Source organism: Sabethes cyaneus, chromosome 3 (genome assembly GCF_943734655.1).
Source record: "Sabethes cyaneus chromosome 3, idSabCyanKW18_F2, whole genome shotgun sequence".
Lineage (NCBI taxonomy): Eukaryota > Metazoa > Arthropoda > Insecta > Diptera > Culicidae > Sabethes > Sabethes cyaneus.
In genome coordinates this window covers 189,524,602-189,551,213 of record NC_071355.1, presented here as the reverse complement: position 1 = coordinate 189,551,213, position 26,612 = coordinate 189,524,602, and the positions used below count along the sequence as shown (strand labels likewise).

The window sequence follows — 26,612 nt, the reverse complement described above, 5'->3', positions numbered from 1 at the left end:
TGCTTCACGTGTACGCGTTTCTCGTACAAGCTAGTGATTTCAAACGGGTTTTCTCCACATCCCTGGCACGAACGTCATTCTCATACATTTTTCTTGAAGCCGTTTGAGCCAGGCTTGCTGGCTCGATTTTACGTCAAATTTGACAGCAGCTGTAAGAATTACGCAATCACATGCGGTTTTATGCTTCAGAAAATTTGTTGCATGTGGGATGTAGATAATGAAACATGTTCGTTTTGTTTATTATCGGCAACGTAAGAAAGGAAAAATTCTGACTTTTGATAGTTTTATTTTTTACGATAAACGAAAGAGGGGAAAGAACACGCTGCATTCGTCATACTGCGCAGCATTAAATACATGCGTTGTCTCGTATAAATTTTGTTTAAAAGTTTGTTGTCTACCTCTATTACCACCACTATCGGAAGCGGCTTCAGCTGGCAACTGTCGTGACAGGGATCTGGTTTTCTCTCATTTTGTTAAAATGCATTATGGTTACGGAGACATTTCCATTCAAATACAAATTTTAATTTGTTATTAAAGCGCGCGAAGAATAGAGCCATTAGGCCGTATGAATAAAACAGGTTGCTTTGCTTTTCCCGTTTAAATCATATGGGAGCATTTGCTCTAACTCTTTTATTCATACGGCCTGTTGTCTCTGATCTTGTTTTATCCTGTCTTGTCAGTAGACTGCCTTCATGACAGCAACCTAAAATAGAGTGAAGAGAACGAAGAACTACTAGATAAGACATAAAATTAAATTCTAAGTAGAACTGTCATCAATGAAATAAAACCTAATAAAGTTCGCTGCAAACTAAAAGTCGCACGGGAAAGATCCGTGTCTTAAAAGAGAAGATTCACGGATCAGTCATTCTTTTTACGGATCCGGATCTTTTACATGGATCAGGAGCGGATTGCCCATCACTATAAAATCCCTTCAACGTGGGAACCATGGATAATGAAAACAATCTTTAATTTCAGTAAGGTAGCAGGATTATAATAGTTTGTGTTCTTGATTTTGTTAAATTGTTTTCAAATTCACAATCTTTTGAGAATTGAACGTATGCAATGTTACTACTTTGATAAACGTTACATACAAGCATGTAGCATGTATATTATAGTTACTATATATATAGTTCGGCGGATAGAAAACCAGGCGAATTGGCATCACTGATTTATGAAATTAAATTTGAAATTATGGTGAAATGTGCAGGTTTTTACGAAAAATAATCACTGGCGGGTGTTGAAAATGACTAGTTCTATGAAAATAAAGTGTATTTTTTTAACATTACTCCTGCATTTTGGATTTTGAAAAGCTTTTGGCTCCGCTTTTGACGTTTATTTGGCTCCCGATTTTCTATCCGCCGAACTATATATATAGTAACTATAATGTATATATGTTGCATATAGCATGTATTATAGTTACTATATATATAGTTCGGCGGATAGAAAACCAGGCGAATTGGCATCACTGATTTATGAAATTAAATTTGAAATTATGGTGAAATGTGCAGGTTTTTACGAAAAATAATCACTGGCGGGTGTTGAAAATGACTAGTTCTATGAAAATAAAGTGTATTTTTTTAACATTACTCCTGCATTTTGGATTTTGAAAAGCTTTTAGCTCCGCTTTTGACGTTTATTTGGCTCCCGATTTTCTATCCGCCGAACTATATATATAGTAACTATAGCATGTATACGTGAAGAATCGAATGATCACAAGCAGCGTTGCCAACCTTCCAGATTTGTCTGGATTTTCCAGACTTTTTGATGCCTAATCAGACAAAAAAAGACGTTTTTCAAACGTTGTCTTCCATTAGACCAAATGGCAGCCAGATTTTTCCAGACATTTTTATTCTCGTTTTCCAGATTTTCGTAAAAACCGGTTGGTAACGCTGATCACAAGCATGAATACATGCTACTATCACTACAAAGAGACTTACGTAGTCCTGCGTCACCTATATATGCGGTCGTGTCTTGTACACAACCTCTCTGATTTTTTTCAAAATTTTTAGTCGTTCATGTTCCCTTAAGGAACAGATTCCCAGATTTTCTGAAAATATGCCGTAGCTGACCTGACAATTTTCTTTATTTATTCCAGCAGTTTTGGTCTGCAGTTTTCGAGCAGTTTGTTAGAAAAATCTGGCGGCACTGGATATTAGATCTGTCACCTGTTGATTTATTATTGCATCAGTTAGAGTGACTATATACAGAGTGGCGACAAGTCATCCCAAATGTATGCAATGCGGCTTTTCCAAGGTTTTTCTTTCTCTTTCCTGCATACGCGTTGGATAGGTCGTCTGCTCGATTGGAATGACACTGACAGATAATTATCATTCCAATTTTGACATTGTCGCCACTCTGTATATAGTCACTCTAGCATCAGTGACACTTTTGTTGTTTGTTTACTCTCGATCCGTAGCCAGCTGTACAATATTTACGTATTTTGCCGTAACCTCGTTGCCCGGTCGAGTTTTAAAAATTGTATTTACGATTATTTCTCAATATTTAGATCCATTTTATTCCGTTTGACGTGGTGGTAGCTTTGAACAGTGCCTCGCAGTTATTTTTTCTGATAGGAAACGGTGCTACGATTCGATTGTTTTAGAAGAAACAACGGTAGTTTATTCAAGCGCAATAATAGATTTGAACGTAAGTAATAAATAACTATTCTTTATTTGAATATGCTTAACTTATTTACTTAACAGTGTTGTGTCTAAATAGATTCCATCGGATTCAAACAAAACTGTAGCATTAGTCGTATATATAAGTCCTTAAATGTTCACTGACTGTTCCGATACCGGTATTTCATTGATTTAGTACGAAGCTGTTTAGTGCTTCTACATTGCTACTATATTTTCAGCCTAGTGATTGCTCTAACTAAGCAATTTGAATCAAAATAAGTAAAATAGCTGTATCTTCTAACTATAACACATATACACATATATTCTGTTCATTCTGCAAAAAGGGATATGTTTTTGCATACATGCACCGAACAATAACCTTTTACTGGTTCATAACAATAACCGTAAATATACACAACTCGCATTTCATCCGAATCATTCGCTTAAGCTCATTTTCTTTTTGGAAAACTATCATTTCCCTAAATTGAGCGACTCAACAGTAATGCGCGGGTTGTGCACTTTAAATTAATAGGATACATACTAGAATCTAATAGCGAAGTCTGTGAATGCAAATCTCGAGAGTGTTCCCCAGTTGGTGAATTCTGCTTTGTCGATTTTGCAACCTGGCGAACCCGTTTTGGACAGCCATTCAACCCTGCAAATAAACAGAAACCAAAAAAAGAAAACTATTATTGTAAATTCATAATATGATGTGTACTGCACTGTAGTGTGGATGTGAAACGTAATAGTTTATAAATTATCCATATTATCCAACTGAAAATTTCATAGATGTAGGCAAATATTAAGACAGAAAGTTGTTGGGTCACTCAGGCGTCTCTAGTTGCCCATTCGTCAAACAATTCTTGTCAAGTATTATTATACTATTATCATAATAATATGTATCATATAATATGAGAGAAGAATTATGCCTCGAGTTCCATTTTGCCAATTTGTTTAGGTACTATTATATTTCTTTAAAATATATCTCTTTTATCTAATCTGTTTGAGTTTAGAGTGGTCATTATTTTAATTCTTGCAAGTATTATCTGAAGCGGGTCAATGTATGTAATTTATTGCTCATTCACGTTTCGTGTTCTCAATTTAGTTTTTTAATCGTATCAAAGGTTTTGGCTATGTTTACATTCCTGTTAGATCGCCAAATGTCTGCTAATAAAACAAAAGCACTAAAAGAATCGCTCGGGATCGAAACGGCTGAGATGAGTTAGAATGAATTATTACATCTTTCGAGAGACACAGATATTTTATCGTATCAAATTCTGTTTGGTTCAAAGGAATTCAGTACAGTAGCGGTGTCTTATGATGTGTGAAGAGTCAAAACGTTTTGTTTGTATACATTTTTCGCGAATGACAAAAGCTAGTTGAAAGGAGAGTTGCACGACCTTCTTACGAGTTTTCTTGACCGATTTGCATAACGCCACATTTCTGCTATACGATTGATTAACAAGGTTTACATTTTTACCTTTCTTATTTTTATTATCTGAGGAAGGTTCGAAAATTGGTACGAACTCAACATACGTGTATTAAGGAAAACCACGTTTGTCTGTAGTTGATCATAACAGAAATTCTTTCAGTTTACTACCCTGTAGAGTATAACATCAGAGTGACAGAAGCACACTGTTGGATGAGTAGAAGCGCCTTAGAGTGGTTTCTGTTTTCGAGTGAAACATAGTTGACGTAACGAAAAGTTATGTGGTTGAAGTATTTTTAAAATTACGCCAACGCCAATTCGCGCACAAAATTTCAAATCATCTACATTATATATTGGGCCTTCGTAACTTGATACGATGTGATGCATTCGATGAATGATGTATCGAATAACCTAAACGTTAGTAAGAAGTCATCTTTTATTAAGGGAGTTTTCAGCAGGATACTTACATTTTGCTAACGTCTGCCTTCGCTCCTTGCATTTTGCCCATGATTGTGCCTTGTTTGGAGTTCTTTACCCATCCTTTTATGCCAAGTGCTAAGCAATTGTCTCGGCAATGTTTCGTGAATCCACATCCTGTTGATCAGGTTGACGACAAGCCGGCAAAATAGAGGGAGGATAAAGGTCAGTAAATTTACGACTTGTTTATATGTAATGCATAATTGACAGACAACCGATAGACAAGTGTGTGCCAGCCTGAGCCTGTAATAAATTATCGCTGACAGCACTTGGTTAGTGGAAGTGCTTTTAGGTAATTGATACGTATGCTAAATATAAAACTCTGGGTGAAGTTTTCAGGAAATATGCTAAACCGGCTAAACCTTTAGCGTGCCTCTGGAGTGTTTAGGTATTGCACTTAAAACACTGAAATTATTCATTTATAACAATTATTCGCTTCGTATGCCAAGGTTATACGGCTCGCTTATCATATGTATCATATCATGAGCATCAGCGACTAATTTGCATGTCGTACTAGCTAGAGACTAATGGGTAAATTGTTGCATTTAGTTCCCAGGCAGTTTTAATTAGTTTTGTTGAGGTGGAAATCGATAAACGAAAAAATACTCCTCAACTCTTTCCTCCTTCCTCCTTCATAGTTCCTTTTGTATGAAACTTGGAGAGGATCTAAGAACTACAATTCTATTGTCGACCCCTTTTTACTACCGAAGTTGATTTCGACGTGTATTTTGTAAATCGATGACAAGAAATAAATTGATGTTTGACCTGGTATCACGTCACTTTGTGTCTGCTCGAAGGAGTTGTAGTCAACAACGCATTTTATATGTGTAGGTCGCAATACTTATCCATTGGTCGGTATGGATTTTTCCCTAGCAATCTAACGCAGCTTGTTTCATTCTGCTTAAATCACATAGAGGAGCTCAAGTCCAGTAAACGCGATATATACAGGCTTAAGAGCCGCTTTCGATCGTGTCGACCACGAAATATTTTTTGTTTTTACTGGTACTGACTTAATCGCGGTCAAACGTAAAACTCTTTTTTGATTAAAGCAGAGGAGCGTTTGGTGCGAAAAATGTTAGACTGAATACTGGGCAAGTTTCGATCTGCGGCTAAAAATATTGGGCTTAGCGTGGCACCGGGACTCCAACCCGAGAGAAATTCCGGGTTGGAGTCCCGGTGCCACGCTAAGCCCAATATTTTTAGCCGCAGATCGAAACTTGCCCAGTATTCAGTCTAACATTTTTCGCACCAAACGTTCCTCTGCTTTAATCAAAAAAGAGTTTCACGAAATATTGTTAACCAGATGGAGAAACTTGGAATATCGCTTTCACCTTACTGGTCGCAGTTTATGCGTCAAGATCGGTCTGTTTTGCAATTTCTCAGGTGTTCCTGAAAGAAGCAACTTGGGCCAATTACTTTTCACTCTATTTATCTACGAGCTGTTTATGCTGCTGCCAGTTGAATGCCCTTTATTCTACGAGGACGCTGTTAAGATATACCATTTCATCAAAACCACACTTGACAGTTTAAGATTGCAGCAGCTTGTTGACCTATTTGAGGCGTGGTGTATGAATAACTTGCTAACAATTAGTGTCTCCAAATGTTACCTTGTTTCAACACAAACTGAACTTGACTACTTTCAATTACCTACTTTATTTTGGATTATGTACTGCAACGGGTTATCCACATTCATGGCTTAGTAGGTCTTAACTGTGCGCTCAGCTTTTGTTTGTACTTAAAGAGATCATTTTTGTCGTCGCCATCGTCGTCAGCATAGCGGCGGGATGACTCGTGCTGTTTCAATCAGTCGTTTCCATTCAACTCAATCTTGGGTCACTCATCACCAATTGCCTATACCTCTCAGAAGTCGAAAATCGCTTTCGAACTGGCCGAACCATCTTGCATGTTGGGCGCCTCTGTTTTTGGTGCCAGTAGGTTTGTTGAGGAGAGTCGTTTGCCTTGCTCTATCGTCCGGCATCCTTACGGAACCATAGACGGCCGGCAAACCCGTGCGGTCGCTTCGCGGTTAGTGATGATTCCAGAAAAATTTTCTAGTGGATAATCCCTAATCGTATACAACACAATTGGCTGCTCAAAAATATATGCATGATTCTTTTCTCTTTTCTTTAAATGCAGAGTGCAAAGTGTTTAATGCAAAAATCAATGGAATTAGAGGCCTCGCTGCTTTGGAATGGGTAGTTAAATGCCAAGCGATTTAGCTCTGCATGCACGTCGATTGTTCACGCAGGCTTCGATCATATGAGCACTTAGCTCTTTTGGACTAATGAAATCTTCAGGTCTGGATGGTATTTTACCAATTTTTTACGACGTTATAATCTCCGAGCTCAGCAACCTTTTTCAACTTTTTTCGATGGAGAAAATCACAGATAACTATATCCGTAATGAATTTTTGAAGAAGTCTGTTGCATGGAAATCAGCATGCATACGAACACGGTTAATCTACGGAAAGCACCCTGCACTGCTTAGTAACGTTAATTGAGAAATCGCTCAAATATCAAGAGAGGACACTTTGTGCTTTTCTTGATGTTGGAAGCGCTGTCGATAATACGTCCTACACATCAATTAATACGGCTCGCTTTATAAAAGGGAATTAACCACATTATAATGAGCTAAATTAAAGCAATGCTTTCGAGCAGTGAAAGCACAGCAACATTGAAAGATACGTCGGTCACGATTTGGGTGATCAAAGGATGTCCACAACGAGTTTACTCCCCCTTGCGCTGGACATTGGTCATGAGACTATTGCTTAGACCATCGACGTAGAACTTATCGTCAGAGGAAAGTTTGATGCAGTACTTAAGTCGCATGTCACTAGGAGCTCTAAACATCACCATGTCATGATAGTTACAAGAGGAGCTTAACATAAACTCCACAAAAACAGTGGCTATACCATTAATTTCCTGATTGTCCAAACTTGTCGGAATGATTTTGGATAAAAAGTGAATTGGACTGCCTGCCTAGATTATGCTGTTAAGAAAGGATCCCGTTGGAATCAAATACAGGTTGTAGACAAAAGTTAAACAGTTTATCTTGCTAAATCTCACAGTAGCTAATATACTACTCAACGTAACCCGTAGTGAACAATGCACAATCACGGCACTCCTAACTGGACCCTGTACCGCCCTTTAGCATTTAAAACTCTGCCGCTTTTGTAACTCTGAACCCTCTGAACCGATTACAGGGCTCTTGCTTTATCTAGGCACAACTTCTATGAAAGTTTCCTTCCTGCACCATACCAAGCATTGAATATAAATCCCAAAAGGTCATTGGTTTTATTAACCATGTAGTACCGAATTGCGGCACAGGATTACAACTATCTAGCTCAACTCCATCAAGGGGTTTGAACAGTCCGTAAACTAAGTAGAGCAATCTGAGCCTTGATCAAAAGACGATCATTAAGACTGTCAGAGTGGTCTTTCAGAAAAGCATTGCCATACAAAAAAGGCTTCACTGCTTATTTTGCACAGAGCCTCGTGCGTTGTGTGACGCCGGCTCTGGCACGAACCGTACGAACCTGCCAACTTTCGCCAGACGAACAATGAGAATATCTCTAAGCAGCGCATGTAGTTCGTGGTCGTGATTTATACACCTCCGCCACACTTCGTCCTCATATGTCCTCCGTGAGCAGCGTCACAGCTTCAAGTCCATAAAGAACTACCAGTCTAATGAGGGTTTTGTGCGTCAAATTGTCCCTTCAAAAGCGCTGTTGTATATGTAGGATAATCCTTCACTTTGTCTTAATCCTCGCCGCTTGCTGAATGAACCTCGAGAGTATCTCGGAGATACACACGAAACACATCACTCGATTTCATGGTAGCTCTGATCAGTTGCGTTAATTTGTCCGAAACCCCCTATTCGTGCTTTATTTGCCATAGCTGGTCTGAATCGACTGTATCATATCCTTTAAAAAAAAATAAAAATGCGTGGGCCCGTTGCACTCGTGACATTTCAGCAAATCCGATGATGATTCCCTACGAAACTTTGTGCTTTCGGTGACAGCCGGTAGGGTTTAGGAAGAGTAATGTTGACCGCGTCTAGGCAAGAAATGAACTAAATCAACCTCATTTTGTGTTGGCTTAATTTTTATACTGAGGTCAGGCATTAATTAATTTTTTATTGCAATAGTCTTTCCCAAAGGGTCAAATTAAAGGTGTTTTATGTTGTATCCAAACAGAGTTGGATAAGGCGTGAAAAGCGCAAAATTTGGCAAGGGAGGATCATTGAAGTAATGCTTACTAAATTTGTAGAACGTTCGTCTTTACCCTGGCTGGGGGATCCGCTAATCGAACCAAGCTATTAGTTATAACCAACTATAAACGGGTTAGAACCCATGGAACCTATTAGAAAAACCTGCCATTATAAAAAAATGGACAATAGACATGCATATAAGAAGCAAAAGAAAATCTAACGAAGTACAACATAAACCGCATTTATCAAACCAAATCAAGCCAAATTGCTGTGTGAAAAATCGATATGCGTAATTATGGATAGTAAAAGTTGTGTGAAATGTGGCTCCAAGACGCTTCCAAAGTTTTAAAAGCGATTCAGTCAACTGAATCTTGGGATTTATGGTGAATCCGAGTAATGTGCATTACATTTTCCTGGAGTAGCCCGATTTTAATTGGATTTGATCGGAGGCAGATTTTAATTGAGGCATTATTTTAATTATTTTAATTTTGTGATTCCGCAAAATAAGTCAGTGAAGTAAGTTTTTAAAAGTTTTTCAAACAAACATGTTGATTAGTTTAAATTTCCAGTGACAAATTTAGCCTCAACGAAGTCGCCAGTGATCCTTCGGATATCGGATCGATTCCAGTAGAATCTCGACATCTGACACGCGACGCAACGCTCGGTTAACTTTGAAATACTTACGATTTTTGTGTAATTCAACATTTTTAAATGTGAAACCATTCAGAACAAATTTTATTTTATTTTTCGAGCTTTTCAAGAGACGATTAATCGAAACAAAAAGCAATTGCAATTGAATGAGCCAGTCACTTACATCGGAATTTAAAATACCTTTAAATCTAGCGCAATTTCGACTGTGGCGCGCCGCTTATCAAACTTTTGGGTGGCGAACGAAAGTAATCGTACAGAAGACAGCTCAGCTGAGCTCATTTTGCTCGCTAATTTTGCTCTGAGGCTTAGTTTCGCTGCTGTCGACACGCACGGTTGTTTTGTCTTACCACGAGAGATTCATGGTTTCAAGTAGCATCACACTTGAGCTGAAGTGGAACAATCGAATTTTAAAAATATTTTTATTTCTAGAAGCTGCTATAAAATTCGCTACACAGATTCGTTGGCGGGTTTGCATTCAAAAATAAATGTTGGATATCTGAAGCACTCAGTTTCCACCGTGTGTCAAACAGAAAATTATGATTTTTTCGACAAATAATACATAGCTTATTCATAGGATACCATAATATAATTCCATTGGTTGTCTGCTTCTAAGCGAAACATAATTTGTATAACGCAAGTTCTTCTCAACGCACCTTGCACTTGACCGAAAATCTCAAAGTCGCACTGCACTGGCATGTGATCCTGTACATCCTGAACACCCATTGTGAGCGCTGGATGATTTATTCGACTGTCGAACTGTTGGATGCACTAGTTTTGTTGAATGTCTAGAAAGTTCTAGAAGCGTACTGCCGAATGCACTTTGCACCGCTATGTACTTATTGTCTTCGATCGCTAGTTGACAATGGACCCGGTCGGCTAAAAATATTCTATCATGCACTTTCACAAAACTCAGACTTCCTTCTAGTAGATACTATCCGTGTTGTTCCTGTTCCGTTGATCGAATAACGGCTGCCAAAATACGACTGATGCCGGTCTGGTGCTGTAATTAGTTTCAACTGTTTTTCGTCACTGCTGTATTTTTTTTGTCTCGTCACCACTCGCGGAGAATGCGCAATCCATTTGATCGACTTTCCGAGCACTTGACGATCAGCTTTCCACCGGCGGGTGGGTGGGAGGCTCGCGCGAATCGCTCACATGATCGATCCGCGAATAGTGGCCAGTGGCCACAGCAAGAACAGGAGCGACGAAGGCGCGCATATTTGTTTGGCGTGGTATGTTTTGTATTTTTTTTTGCAAACGATTTTCATCGAGTGGCTGTGTCCGATCGTTTGCCGCCATCTCTTCTTATATAAATATCCTTTAGGATTATTTCAATTGATTTCTTACTAAATCAGTTTGTCAATGTGACACAACAGCCGAAGCGCAGTTTATCGGCCGTTGCATTCGCGTTAAAAAACGGATGGCTGTACATTTGAAAGTTACGACGCAAAATGGTAAATGACAAAACGGTCGAGAGTTTTCCAGTATTGAGTGACTTGTTTATGCCAAAATTTCGTACGGATCAAAAAAAAAAAAAAGAAAAAAGAAAAGAGAAATGTCATTCATGTTGATTCGTTTTTTGACGAAATGCGTTTTAAAATCAGTGTTTTTTGCTTTTTATTCGTGATCTATTTATGAAGCCACCAAACAATATTTTGCAGTTGTAAAATCCTCCAATCACTTTCTATCTGAGGAAAGATAAAATCATTTTGAAAATGCTGAGCTGCTTTATTTTCTGTGTTCAGATGGTCTTTTTGAATGCATTAGAAATTCGAACGGGTGACTGCCCTCATCGATTAGTTTTATTAATTTAATACACCTGAAACCGAAATCGGTTTCAATGAAGTGTAAAAACATAAAAGGTTTTGTAATTATATAATGCTTGCTTCAGATAGTATTGGAACAAAAACAATTGCGTGTATTTCAGTTATTTTCTATTGAATTCTAGATCTTTTCTTACACAAATGTAGCATTTTCTTCATATTTTCAAGAAATTCTGGAAGATTCGTCACGGTTTTGAAGGAATTCTCGAACTCTTCTTGTAACATGGTTCATTAGGCGGCGCACACTTTCTTCGTCCATCGTTTTGGCTATCTTATTCCACCAGGTCTTCATCTGATTGATGTCTTTGACAACTTTTCCCTTTGCCTTGAGTCTCCTCTTCATGATTGCCCAGTATTTCTCAATAGGGCGGAACAGGGGGCAATTGGGTGGGTTATGGTCTTTTGGAACAAACCGGACCCCTTTCTCTGCATACCATTCTTGAACGACTTTGCTGTAATGACAGCTTGCCAAATCTGGCCAAAACATCACGGGATGGTGGTGGAATCGAATGAACGGCAAAATTCGTTTTTAGAGACACTCAGTTTGGTACAGTTCCGACGTCATTGTCTTATTTGTAATGAAAACTTTCGTTTTCCTGCCACGGCTGCAAATGCCCTGCAAAATAATAAATTTTCGTGCAAATTTGTCGGCAAAAACAAATTTAAATTCGATTGGAACATTCCCCCGAGCCGTTGCCAGGTAAAATTTTTGACCTGGCATTTACCCGAATACAGCCTTGACATAGGTTTCATCGTCCATCAGAAGACACCCGTCGAACTTGGTTAGCACCTGTTTGGCTGTTTGCTAGCTCGATACGACTTGATTCCTTCCCGGAGTCGATTTCTCCTCACGGTGCTATGGGCAGCACCGAATTTTCTGGCCAAATCACGGTCCGACAGATTCCTTTTGATGCTCTTCAAAATCTTACCACACAGTTTCCGGTCGACAGTTCCACTTCGATGATTAGCCTGAGGCTTCCGAATCGTCGTCGTCGTTTCCTTATACCGTGTGATAACGCGCCATACAGTATTTCTGGGCAATTTCAGCTATTTAGCTAGCCTAGATGCAGACCACAATGGATTTTCCAAATAACTGTGCAAAATTTTTTCCCTTCTTTCGGCTTCCCTGTTGCTTGTTTACAAAATACAGTCGTTTTGCGAAATGTCAAAAATACACAGCACATAGGTGAAGCTAATAAAATTTCCGACACGTGGGCGCCAAGAACTTCCAAATCTGTTTACCAAGAGCGCCACAATATGAGCAAAAGTTTGTTCCAATTCTAAATGAAGCAAGCTTTAGATATCATGAGTATTAATAGTCTAATAATTCAATCGAAATGTCACAGAGAGCCAATTTTTATACATGCACTTCATTACATGCAGTAAGTTTAACATCATATTTTTTTCATTTCATTGGATTTATAGTAGTTTAAATATTACCGTATGCTAATTATAATGTTTTTACGATCTATGTGTTCCAAAAACTAAAAGGACTACAGCCACGATGATTTCTTTGACATTTTTTTAAAGTTAGCTTGTAAATGCTCGAAAACAATAAAAATTTAACATACAGCACTCGTTCGCTAATTGCACGAATGAGGCGATGCGATTAGCGAATTTCGTTTTTTAATTGCACGATAGTTGCCAATATTTATTGTAAAACGTGATGCGTTATCACTGTAAAGAACTCTTCACATGCATTCACACGTACGCTAAATTTTGGGAAGAACATCTAAATTTTTACAAACGAACTAAAAGCTTAATGAATATGTGTTCAATTAGTCAAAGTTTAGCCAAATTTGCAAGAATTTATTTGTAATGTATCTACGTAATGCAGAGATAGAGAGTTAGCATTCGGCAACGCTGCATTTTTGTTTATAGCAACCACCTGGGAAACCACGTGTAGTTTGACAGTTAACTGTTTTTTAGTTGCACGATCGTGCAACTAGCGAACGTGCAATTAAAAGACGGTGCAGTTAGAGGACGTGCAATTAGCGCACGAGTGCTGTAATTGAAATCGACCTAATACTACAAAAGTTGACTGGAGCTTCATTTCAGCCGTCAATTTGCTGTGCTATTCTGATTTCGTTATTGACAGTTTTTTCTTTCAAAAGTACTGCTACATCATGAGTACTGCTACATCATGAGGTCGAGCTGTAAATCAGGCTGGTCCACTCCTGACTGGAACAAGATATTCCTCTCTGCACTTGCTAGCGGTTGGTTTTTGGGGTTTGGTGGCGAATTCTCATTATCAATAGTGCGCACTAGTTTTTTGGTAAACGGGTGTTGGGTGTTGGCGGGTGTGACTCCATCGCTTATAGCTTCTGTCGACTACCGCGAACTCCCTGTAGACCAATCTTGGGACAATTCATAAATGCCGGAGGGATGGAAGATGAAACTTGTTCCATTGGTCGAGCCGTGATAAGTTGATAACCAAAATCATTGATGGCCTGAGTTTTCCACTTGGTTCATTTGTGGTAGATTGTTTTGGAAAATTGATTATGTGCGCAGTTGTTTCCCAAAGCTTTAAATTTAGTTTTTTCGTTTTTTTTTAGAAAATAAGTTCCAATTGGTGCCGAGAAAATAGGATGACGTTCAGCGTTGATAAATGTGTCGTAATTTCATTCCATCGTAAATAGATTCGTAAAGGTTTTGATTTTGATTATCGACTTAACGATCTGATATTTGAACGTGTGGAGTGCATCAAAGATCTGGGAAATTTGATCGACACAAGGCTAATTTTTTAGAATCATCTGTCAGATATCATCGACAAAGCACATAGACAACAAGGATACATGTTAAAAATTGTCTAAGAGTTCGATAACCCAAAAAAAGCTGCTTAAGCTGCTTAACTCTCCTATGGGCTAGAGATATCATTATATGTTCAATTTGCGATGCTTTATTGGTAATTATATATTGTTGGCAGATTGACGGGATCACGCCAGGGCAAATCTCTTAAAACTGGACGAGTGAATTTTCTCTGCACATGTTCAATTGGCAACTTTCAATCGGGCTGGTACGGAGTCCAAATCACGCAGACATTTGCAAGTATAGGACGTACAAGTGAGTAGTACAATGCTTTCAGGCAATGAGAATTCTTGAAGTCCCGTCCTATTTTGGGGATGAATCCAAGTTGTCTACTTGGCTTTAGATACGTTCGCCGTGCGGTGTCTGTAAAATGTCAGCTTTCGATCCAAAATGCTAATAAAATTATTAATGTGATCTAGTCTGCTTAACTCAACATGGTTTTTTCCTAAACGCTCAATTAACACGAATCTACTGCCGTTCTGTTCATTTTGCCTACGTCAGATGGAAGTTGCAGTTCAGGTGGACACAGTATATACAGACCTTAAAGCTGTTTTTGACCGCATTGACCACCAAATACTGCTTCGCAAACTGAGACGTTTTGGTGCATCTGAAGGCTTCGTAAGCTGGCTTCAAACGTACCTTACAAATCGTCAGCTTTCAGTAAAGTTAGGCTCCGCTGAATCGTACAGTTTCTGCAATGAATCTGGAGTTCCACAGGGAAGTAATTTAGGGCCGTTACTATTGCTTATATATTTAACGACGTCTGTTTTGTTATACCGCCTGGCCGCAAGTTGTTATACGCTGACGATCTTAAAATATTCATCGCTGTGCGGTCAGTGGAAGACTGCAAACTTCTGCAAGATCTAGTCGACAAGTTTACGGGATGGTGCCGCTTAAACAACCTCATCATCAGTGTTTCTAAATGTTCAATCAGCACCTTCACTCGCAGCAAAACACCGATCGTGTACACCTACCACATCGAAGGGGCTAGTCTGGAACGCATCAGTGTTGTTAAAGACCTTGGACTTGAACTGGACGCTAAATTGACCTTCCACAACCATTACTCGAACATTATTGCTAAAGCAAATCGCAACTTGGGTTTTATCATGCGTATTGCCAATGAATTCCGTGATCCATATTGTTTGCGTGCTCTTTACTTTTCGCTTGTACGATCCATTCTGGACACAGCTTCTGTGGTATGGAGCCCGTATACAAATGTATCGTCAGCTAGAATCGAAGCTGTGCAACGGAGGTTTATTAGACATGCACTAAGATTTCTACCCTGGTCGGATCCTCGTAACCTTCCTCGTTATGAGGACCGCTGTAAGCTGCTGACTATCGAAACGTTAAGCAAAAGGAGGGATCTATCTAGAGCCGTCTTTGTCGCCCAATTGTTGAATTCCGAAATTGATGCTCCTGAACTTCTGGCGTTGGTAAACATAAACGTAATACCTCGACCGCTAAGGTCTCGTGGATTTCTTCGACTCGACTTCCACCGCACTCAATACGGACAACACGAACCAATCCAGGCGATGTGCTCTGTATTTAATGACGTTTACGACCACTATGACTTTTCTATAACGACGAACGCTTTGAAAGCTAGAATTAGATCTAATTTAACTTAATCAAGATTTCATGTATTATGTTGTGAATTTTATGTATGTTTAGGTGTATAATACGTTGTGAAATCAAAAAGATAATGGGTTTTTATGCCGATTTGAGAATGGGATACTAAATCTCAACTCAAGTCGGCATTTCCCATTCATAGTATTGCATCTTCATTTAGACTGAGTGTCAATTGAAGTAAATAAATTAATAATAAATAATTATAATAACTCTTGTCTATTAGTGGCATACTCGAAGATAATTGGCAGTTAAGTACGATGAAAAATAATCACTTCACTAAATGTGCTGTGCTTAAAATCAAACAATTCAGTTTACACCACGTCATCAATTTGTCTAATAATGACTGCAGCTAATAACAATTCTCGGTATCACGAATCGTCAGAAAGATTCTAAAATCATCGGCGTTAACTATAGTCTGCAACCATTATCTATGGCTTGAGCTGGGTCATTGAAGAATATAATGAAAAAAGAGGATCAACAATGCTACCCTGGGGCACACCTGATTTGTTTGAAAATATAGATAACTAGCTGACCCGACAAACTTCGTATTGCCACAAATTAACCTGTGTTGTACATAAATCATGAATCTCGGATGATCTTTGACACTATCTCGAGTTTTGCAAGCCCCCCAGTGGGCGGCGCCTCCGACGGCGGGTCACCGGCAACACTCGCGACCGGCTCGTCCTGAATGATCTAGTGTTACTATAGATAGTTTTTGTGGTCTTGTTATTGATTAATGTTTTATGGAAGAGTCTCGAATTTCTCGAGTTGGATTAGTTTTTGAGTTTCGCAAAAATTTCTGTTTTATTTGTATGAAAGTCCATATCCCCCTATCACAGGGGTGAGAGGTCTCTAACTATCATAAAATAAATTCAAGACTCAAAAATCTCCTACAAGCTAAATTTGGTTCCATTTGCTAGATTAGTACTCAAATTATAAGGAAATTTGTATTTCATTTGTATGGGAGCCCACCCTCTTAAAAGGGAAAGGGGTCGTAATACACCACAGAAAAAAAAATTCTACCATCTAAAACTCTCACATGCCAAATTTGGTTCCATTTGCTTGATTAGTTCTAAAGTTATGAGCAAATTTGTATTTCGTTTGAATGGGAGCCCCCCCCCCCTCCTAAAAAGGTAAGAAGTCCTAATTCATCATGGGAAAAATGGTTGCCTCCAAAAACACCCACATGCCAAATATGGTTCCATTTGCTTGATTAGTTCTCGAATTATGAGGAAATTTGTATTTCATTTGTGTAGAAGCCCCCCCTCTTGAAGTGTGGAAGGATCCTAATTCACCGTAGAAAATATTTTTGCCTCCAAAAACCTCCACATGCCGAATTTGGTTCTATTTGCTTGATTAGTTCTCGAGTTATGAGGAAATTTGTAATTCATTTGTATTGGAGCCCCCCCTCCTAATGTGGGAAGAGGTCCTAATTCATCACAGAAAAAATTCTTGCCTCCAAAAACACCTACACGCCAAATTTGGTTCCATTTGCTGGATTAGTTCTCGAGTTATGAGGAAATTTGTATTTCGTTTGTATAGGACCCCCCCTCCTAAAGTGGGGAGGGGTCCCAATTCATCATTGAAAAAAAAAATTGTCTCCAAAAACACATACATGCCAAATTTGGTTCAATTCGCTTGATTAGTTCTCGAGTTATGAGGAAATTTGTATTTCATTTGTACAGGAGCCCCTCCTCTTAAAGTGGGGAGGGGTCCTAATTCACCATAGAAAATTTTCTTGCTCTCGAAAACCTTCACATGCTAAATTTGGTTCCATTTGCTTGATTAGTTCTCGAGTTATGAGGAAATTTGTATGGAAGCCCCCCCTCTTAAAGGGGAGAGGAGTTATAATTCCTCTTATAAAGAGGGGAGGGGTCTCAATTCACCATAGAATAAATTCTTGTCACCAAAAAAAACACCCACATGCCAAATGTTGTTCTATTTGCTTGATTAGTTCTCGAGTTAGGAGGAAATTTGTATTTCATTTGTACAGGAGCCCCCCCCCTCTTAGAGTGGGGAGGGGTCCTAATTCACCGTAGAAAATTTTCTTGCCCTCGAAAACCTTCACATGCCAAATTTGGTTCCATTTGCTTGATTAGTTCTCGAGTTATGAGGAAATTTGTATGGAAGCCCCCCCTCTTAAAGGGGAGAGGAGTTACAATTCCCCTTATAAAGAGGGAGGGGTCTCAATTTACCATAGAATAAATTCTTGTCACCGAAAACACCCACATGCCAAATTTGGTTCTATTTGCTTGATTATTTCTCGAGTTATGAGGAAATATGTATTTCATTTGTATAGGAGCCCCCCTCCTAAAGTGGGGAGAGGTTCTTATTCATCGTAGAAAAAATTCTTGCCTCCAAAAACACCTACATGCCAAATTTGGTTCCATTTGCTGGATTAGCTCTCGAGTTATAAGGAAATTTGTATTTCGTTTGTATAGGAGCTCCCCCCCTTTTAAAGTGGGGAGGGGTCCCAATTCATCATAGAAAAAAATTTTGTCTCCAAAAACACACACATGCCAAATTTGTTTCCATTTGCTTGATTAGTTCTCGAGTTATGAGGAAATTGGTATTTCATTTGTACAGGAGCCCCCCCTCTTAAAGTGAGGAGGGGTCCTAATTCAACATAGAAAATTTTGTTGCCCTCGAAAACCTTCACATGCCAAATTTGGTTCCATTTGCTTGATTAGTTCTCGAGTTATGAGGAAATTTGTATGGAAACCCCCCTCTTAAAGGGGAGAGGAGTTATAATTCCCCTTATAAAGAGGGGAGGGGTCTCAAATTACCCTAGAATAAATTCTTGTCACCGAAAACACCCACATGCCAAATTTGGTTCTATTTGCTTGATTAGTTCTCGAGTTATGCAGAAATTTGTGTTTCATTTGTATGGGAGCCCCCCCTCTTAGTGGGGGGAGGGGTCTCTAACCATCACTAAAACCTTTCCTGACCCCAAAAACCTCTACATGCAAATTTTCACGCCGATTGGTTCAGTAGTTTTTGATTCTATAAGGAACACAGGACAGACAGACAGAAATCCTTTTTTATAGGTATAGATAGATAAGTCCGGTCCAAGCTTGACTTGTAAAGTTCTGACACACAAGAACGATTTCAACCACAGGACAAACCGTTGGGAAGCTCCCAGGCGTAAGATAAGATACGAAAATCGTAAGCAGTATATACGATCAATACGGTCGAATGTTGCTTTCAGATCTGTATAAATTATGTCCACTTGTGCGTTACGTTCAGTTTCCAAAGCTGTAGTTTGATACAAAATCCAAAATTATTGAACGTTAGTTAAAAATATAATAGGGTTTTGTGCCTATTGGAGAATGTCTTCACTATCGTCCTTATTGCTGACCTTTTAATTCTAATTTCAGTACAATTTTAACCGCTATTTCAATTTTGTCCTATTTCACGTCTAATTTGTAGTTCAAATTTCAGTCCTATTTTTAGTTTTATGTCAAGTCCAATTTCAAATATAACTTTAAGTTCAAGTTTAATTTCAAGACCCAATTTTAAAATAATGTCAAGTGCAATTTTATGGTTTTATGTGATGGTTAGCCTGGCTAAATCATATTCTAATTACTGATATGCTTTGATTCATCTTATTTCTGCGATGGTTTTTTTCCAGTTTCGGAAAGTACTTGATGTGTTAAGTTAATTTATTGAATCTAGTTCAAAATTTAGAATTTATAGTTTACCATTTTTATTTATCCTTTCAATAAATCTTCAACGTTGCCCCTGATTAAAGCAACAAAAAAAAAACGACTGCACAGGACTCCCTCTTACCATGCGGTATGAATCTAGAAAGTTCATGACACTAGTGACAGGAAAAAATGTGTACCACCGAAACACATTACGTCACATGCCACACCGTGTTATCTTAGACATATTTACGCAAGTCGGTGCTATTTTTGTCACTCGGTGCGTTGCGCGAGCATCCGACAGAAAACAAACCCTTGGCTGTAGCCTTTGACACATTTGTACCACTGTAGAATGTTTTGTTATTAAATTGAATCTCATCAGCGCGAAATCAACACAGCTGACTTCGCCGTCCGTCCGTTTCCGCAGCAAGTAAACGAAAGAAACTGATTGACAAAGATCTTTTCACATCCATTGAGGAACCATCACCGGGCAGCGAGCAGAGTGAAAATTGAACCTTTATATTCTTGTTGGGATTTGAATGGAAGAAATTTGCCATAACGAACTCGTTTTTCACCACAATAATTCTCGAAAAGAATAGCCCCTTGAAACCCTTGCCAAAGGTCAGCTAGCGCAACGCCGTCGAATGCTTGTGCCATTGAAAGTGAATTGCGCAAAGAATACGAATGCGTTTTGCCTTGGTCACAAGGTAAACTGTTGAACCTGGCGCTTCATGAAAATGCAATAATTAAGCTTGTCGCATGTTACAGCAATATATTGTGGTATGTAGTGATTGTCCTAGCTGCAGTCGCGACAATTTTACTGGCGTAGTTCCAAGAAGACAATAGACAAGCTCTCCTGTCTGTCCACAATGTAGGAGACACGACTGTAGAAGAAAAACGTGTTCAATATGACATTATTTTAGATCACCGGGAAGCTGATAATCATGCCAACTTATTTTTGTATCACTTCACACAAACAACAGGTAAATAGAAGGTCCAACGGAAAACGTGCCCCGGATTTGCTCAGGAAATATCACCGTGAGCTTAAGATGTGTTATCAAGAAAGATTAGCTGCAAAGTAAGAGTCTGCCGCGTGCAAGTGAAGATTTGCTTGTTTAGTCATTTTGTAAGAATATTGTCACCATTGAGCCAACCACTCTTACCCAGTTAATCAGATTATGTCTATCTTACTTAGACAATTGTAAACGCTGAAAAAAAACTTAATGCACGGTTGTTTTAATCAAATTATGCATAACGTATTAGGATTATTACGATCAACTGCAGCCTTACAACATATGGAATCGTCAAAAACAAGACGTTGTTAAGTTGCGGGCTAAAACTGGAAAATAATTTTTAAAATCAAATCTACACGAATCGTTAACGGTAATGTAAACCATAATGTCTTGATCAATTAATTTTACAACTGATTTCGATTTTACTTGTCGGGTCAAACCATTTTACTCGAAAAATTGAAAACACGTTTACCGCCCCGGTGCAGCGAGCCAAAGTCGTCGTCTGATCATTGTATTAAGATTACACATGCACCCTATCGGTTGCTGCCAACTGCTTGGCTGCGGATGTAAACGACAACGAATGTTCCTGTTCCTGTAAATTGATACTAAACGAACCGAATTTTATTGGCGTTTTCCTAAACAGAAGGGAAACGAACGGCGCAATAACATTATAATGTCATTAAAATAAATTCATGCAAACGAGATGTTAACGTTAGGATGGGTTTCGGAACCAATTCTGATAGGTTTCTTTTTAGTGCACTTTCCTTGACTGCCAAGGATTTTATTGCTTATGAAATACAGTATGTTGTTTACTTATAAAGGAAACTATCGTATTGCAAAAGTACTTGTTGTAAACAAGAACTCGCGTAGTAGTTAAGGTGTTAATAATATTGAGTGATGCCACAGTTGTCAACTCGAGTGAAAACGTTTTGTTGAAGTCAGATGAGATGAAGATAATTACCTACACTAAAAGACTAAACTGAACTTACTTACATCAACAGAATAACTTATAACTGAAGACTAAAAAATTCATTGTTGATGTAAGTTATCGATCACAGGGAAAGTAAACTCATACTCTAACTACTTGAGGAATAATGTTTGGGAATAAGAATGATCCAGTCAAAACTGGAGCAATGCCTGAGACCTGAGAGTCATTACTGTTGGTCACGTCTATCTTTACCGTAGCGTAGCTAGGAATAGGATTTGGACATCGCCTCGTCGTTGGGTAACACTTTATCCGAAACCGGTCGACTCAAAGGTAATTTTTTCGCTTATAAAAACTGCAATGACAGCAACGTCTAATGCATTGTTTTTGCCAAATTTGGTTCAGTTTAAAATTAACTGTTCTTGAGATTGAGGGATAATAAATGTTCGACAGTGACATTGCTATTTTTAACAAGATCGTGCTCTCACTGACAGTGAAGAAAAATGAAATATTCTTTATTAAGATTGCTTCTACTGCGTTCTTGCACAAAATTATCTAATTAGAATCGTTTTGGGGAGGACGTTTCAGTAAATGATTGCGATTCGTTAAAAGAATTGGATTATCGTGCAATATACCTATAATGTATTATAATATCGGTACGTTGTGTGGAAAGAACTAGAACTTACCCTAACCTACAAGTTGCCGTTGACAAACACAAAAATCATCAAAAAGACAGCTAGAGCAAGCACTTCCGTGACGTTTCATCACGCTTCCATTCTGATCCTACAAACTGCTTGGAACCGTGCTCCGGCCGTTTTACTCTGTCAATATTTTTGCTGCTTGCTATGTCAACGATAATGTTGACACGACAGCGATGATGAGTTATGACCTCAGCACACTGTCCAACTCGGGACAGCTAGAAGAAGGCGAAGGAAGGACAATCGCGATGGAAAAGATGTGTTTTTCACTAGTGTCTTCAGTTTAGGTTTTTCTTCCGACAATAACATTATTGAAGTTCATTGTAATATTAATCCATTTTCAGATGAAATATTTTATGCTAGATGGACGCCACGCCGAACAAACTGAAACAGGAATCGCTAATAAAACGATTGTATGATGGTGATGGTGATTATGGTTTTGCTTCGGATGTCATCGCGAAAGACGCATCACGGACGTATTGTTTCTATCAATATTGACTTCGCGCTGGCGTCTGGCGAGCGTTGTAAGTTACAGCATTTATAAGCCGGAAACCCTTCCAATGCAACATGTGACCTTGCCTGTAATCTGGCGAACTTCGCTCCGTTCACGATAGTAGTGATTCAGTTAGTGTGCTATTTCAGAGCGGACGCTTGGTCATTCAGTGAATACAGCTAATCAAAAATTAAGTAATTTATTCAGCCGCTGTCATTTAGCTTGCCTCCGTTCTTCGTGGCACAATTTATTACGGTAGAGGTATGAATTCATTTATAAAACGGCGAATGCGTGAAAGAGAGCGAGAGGCATTGTTTTGTGAATACTTACCGGATGCTTCTCCACCGACTGTCGATGTACGCGGTAGTACTCCTTGCGCGTTGTGCTAATTCAACTATATGAGATCGAGCAGCATGATTCCAATAAATAGTTTATGAGTAGTACTTTCGACTAATTTGCCCGGTCCAGCAATTCGCTTGACAGCTAACGGGAAAAGGGTATGTCACAAGCACAACGCACACCGGCAGATGCAACAACTGAAGGCTGAATTTTGTATTGAATTTTTACAACCTTGAAACGGTTTATCAACTGCATAAATTAAAACAAGCAGTACTTCCTTCGCTGGAACCAACTGGAAGTAATTCGTTCATGCTCATCTCGTGATTGCAGTTGCAATTATAGCCGCTGGAATCTGGTGCAGCACAAAACTGTCTACTTTTGCTTGCTCATGCAGATAACGACGTAGGTACCTACCTACGTACTGTTTAGTGGAAACGAGTCAGTTGGTATGCAAATATTTTGATTGCATCGGTTTGTAATCAAACAAACTTGTCACAACTTCGCAGATAGTGGCAGTTTAGCGGTAGTGTCAATATCACAACCACTTTCGTGTTGTGGAAAAATGTTCCGGTTTTGAAAAATCACTTGTTTGTTTTGTGTTTTGTTGTGTTGATTGCAAAACAAAGTTTTCTGATGGTTTGATTGCTGTGCGTGCACATGTTTCCGTTTGTTAACTCCAATTATACAAACCGTTTTCTTTCTGTTAGGGATTCTAAAAATCGAAAAGCTAGCATTCCGTTATGGGGTTTTGCTTCTTTTAATGAGAGGGATTTTCGTCAGTATTATAATCGGTAATTAGATTCAACGTCCATTGAAGGAGCGTCATCAATTAAGCATTTCATTAATCCATTATGACACGGGTATTTGGACCAAATGAAGTGAAACTGTGTAATCCTATTATGGCTCGAATGTGTCGGAAAACTCAAAATTGTTATTTGGAATGGTTTCAAGGCCAAAATATCGCAGGTTTTATATTTCATTTAAGCTATTTTATTAATATTCAGCTTTTATGTTAAAATTGCTATGGTCCGCCTGTCCACTTCAAATCTTGTGTCGGATTAAATGTTTAGTGTAGAAAGTGTAGTGTAGTAAAAGAATGGTCTATTGAATAGTCACTTTAAAATATAAAATTTAGACGATTAAATTATTTCGTGAATATTTTGACAACAGCAAACGAAGAGCAAACAGTTCTGTCACATCCTAGCGCCACATAAACGATGTCAAGTGAATCTAGGAAGACATACTCAATATAATTTTAGCTAATCTGCATCTGGAAGTGAAGCGTAAATTTGGGAATTTTCCCAAAATTTTTTACTACTTTCATAATACCTTCAAATCATCGTCATATCTCATTTGGTTCCGGAGTTATTCTCTCTTCCAAGCACGGTATAGATTTCGAAGGAACTTGTCCGGGACATGAGATCGGTCATATGGCCTCTGAGAGATATGAGATGGTTTTGAACTATGAAAGTCAGAAGTGTCCGGTATTGGGAGCTGTCCGGCATTGGGCGACTTCTTCCTATTTGTTAAGCAAGCTTGAGGAATTGAAGGGTTGAAGCAGGCTTAATCTTGAGCTTGAGCTCAGATTTGGACGTTAACTTGAACATGGATTTAGTTTTGGGCTCGGACTTAGATATGAACATATTCCTTGCTCTCCCGAGTAACAATGTGAGTTTTATTGCACTTTTATAGTGGTTTTCATGACCAAATAAAATCGAAATTGTGGCTTGGGATGCGACTAACGGTCTAATGGATTAATAGCAGAATCAAATGTTCTTCCTGGCAACGATATCTAAGCCAGATTACTACTGGAAGGGACCTAATTAGTCCGAGGAAGAGAAGTACGGATGTCTTCCTGGCAATGATATCTAAGCCAGATTACTACTGGAATGGACCTAATAAGTCCGAGGAAGAGAAGCTACCGATGAGACGAGACGATAACTTAGACCTTCCTTGGCGAACGCCAATGCCAATGCCATGGGTAATGTATCTTTGAGAAAGTTACTAACAAAAAGTTTAACTTAAAAGTATCGATTAAAAATTTGCATTATCGCGGTTTGGAAGGTCGAACGGACGCAAGGCCAAATGGACGCAAGGTGAAATGCACCCGAGACTGAATCCGGCCGAGGCCGAAAAGACGCAAGGTCAAATAGGGGTAAGGCGTAATATTAACTATTTTTTTGTGCGCAAGGCAGAACAGATATGGATAGGGTAAATTAACCATTAGTGGACGATTTAGTACTGGAGTGGCTTTCTTCCACGAATTATTTTGAATTGGCAACGCCAAACACGCAACTGATGGCACTTACAATACGAGTAACTTTCGATCAACGCTAAAAAAATATCAATTTATGTTGCAAATCTCTATATTTTACACATTTTCAAAATAACTTAGAATGTCCGTTTTCCTTTTATGGACCTTTTGGTTTACAATAGGATAGCGATCGGGTCCATTATAGGAATTCTAGTGCATTTTGCATGAAGAGGGTCCACTAATAGCGACATATGGCGCATTGTTAACTGTATAATGGACCCTCACTTGTTGAAAATGTCCTATCTGAACTTTCCGTTTCATGTCATATATCCTCGGAAATAAGAAGTACAAAATAATAAACCCCGAAACTGTGCCTGAGGTTCACTAAAGGTAAAGGGTTCACTATAGGTTAACTTGCCCTCTAACCCACGGCTATTAGTAAGAAGATCAATACTTTTAGATTGAGAGACAGCCAAAGTATGTCCGCGGGTTGCTGGCAAAACTGATGCCGCCTTTCGTTGAATCATTTTTGAAGTGTTAACACCATTTTGCTCGTAAGACGACGAACCACATAAATTCCTCACCTTTGAATATATGAGTAATGCGTAGTGAGAAGTGAGATGAGAAAGAAGTGACGAGTAGTTAGAAGTACAGAGTGAGAACGAAGTGACGAGTAGTTAGAAGTGCAGAGTGAGAAATCAGTAGACAGCAGTGAGTTTTGTATTGAGAACTGTAGAGTTAGTAGTGAGAAGTGACTGGTGAGCAGTAAGAAGTAAGCTGTTCAATGCTACTTGGTTTTACATTCGACTTCGGGAATTATCAGCCTCGTACCCATCCGATCTCACGTCTATGCGGCCTGACGTCTCCTCGACTTCTCGTTCATTATGCCTTTTGACAATAAGGTATTACTCCAATATGCCTTATATCTATGATATCTAACGTTTATTTGTTTTGTGCACTAGGTTCTGCGTCCCTATGCCTCACGTCCATATTTGAACAAATTCAGTACATGAGTTAAATGGAATTATACTGTGCAGGAAGATTGATCTGTGGTTTCAATTCGGTTCATTCTAACGTTTTGTGACAGCTGCCTTATTATGTAATTCAAGTTGGTCAGCTTGACGACTCAGCTTCTGTCGAATATCGAGTACCGAAAGAACGGATTGCATAGCGGCTCAATACACGACCAAAACAAAACAAACTCACTCGTCATTCGCTGACAGTTGAGTCACTAACTTTTAAGCAGTCGACTTAGTCAATTTACTTGACAAAATCGTGTCGCCTAAAAGCAAAGCAAAGTCGTAGGTGTAACCGTCTTCAAAACATTATTCTTTATCGACAAACTTGGCAGCCGGTTATTGGGGTACATGACAATTACGCGGCTAGTGCAGCGATTTTACTGACTCTAGCAGCATTTTCGAATATACGACGTCAGGCTTGTTTGACCAGCAACGTACCTCAAAGCTAGCTGGTCGGTTAATAACATTCCGTAGTGATAATATCACGTAAATCGTGTCGCGTATGACTTATATAATCCTAAAAGTGACATTCGGCGTGACTACATAATAGGGCTCATAAAAAAACTTAAGCTTGTTTTTCTTTTGT

At 38.8% G+C, this 26,612-nt stretch overlaps 2 protein-coding genes across 2 annotated transcripts in view; one reads left to right on the top strand and one right to left on the bottom strand.

Annotated features, from left to right (window-relative positions):
* The first annotated feature begins 2,433 nt into the window (after positions 1–2,433).
* LOC128744370 (phosphopentomutase) overlaps positions 2,434–26,612 on the top strand; it is a 100,470-nt gene continuing 76,291 nt past the window's right edge. The window contains exon 1 of the mRNA XM_053841335.1: positions 2,434–2,646. The gene's annotated coding sequence lies outside the window, so the exon portion shown is untranslated. The remainder of the gene's footprint in view (positions 2,647–26,612) is intronic.
* LOC128744372 (acylphosphatase-2) lies at positions 3,159–10,107 on the bottom strand. The gene is made up of 3 exons (XM_053841337.1): positions 10,038–10,107; positions 4,515–4,641; positions 3,159–3,273 (listed from the first exon to the last, which is right to left on the bottom strand). The coding sequence occupies exons 1-3, from the start codon at positions 10,105–10,107 to the stop codon at positions 3,159–3,161; spliced, it is 312 nt and encodes a 103-aa protein (XP_053697312.1).

Excerpts from the sequence above, each read along its gene's own strand:
- LOC128744372 (XM_053841337.1), bottom strand. The coding sequence starts at position 10,107 with ATGGGTGTTCAGGATGTACAGGATCACATGCCAGTGCAGTGCGACTTT. Across the intron at positions 4,642-10,037 it reads GATTTTCGGTCAAGTGCAAG|GATGTGGATTCACGAAACAT; the intron begins GTGCGTTGAGAA and ends CCTGATCAACAG. Across the intron at positions 3,274-4,514 it reads AAGGCAGACGTTAGCAAAAT|GGTTGAATGGCTGTCCAAAA; the intron begins GTAAGTATCCTG and ends GTTTATTTGCAG.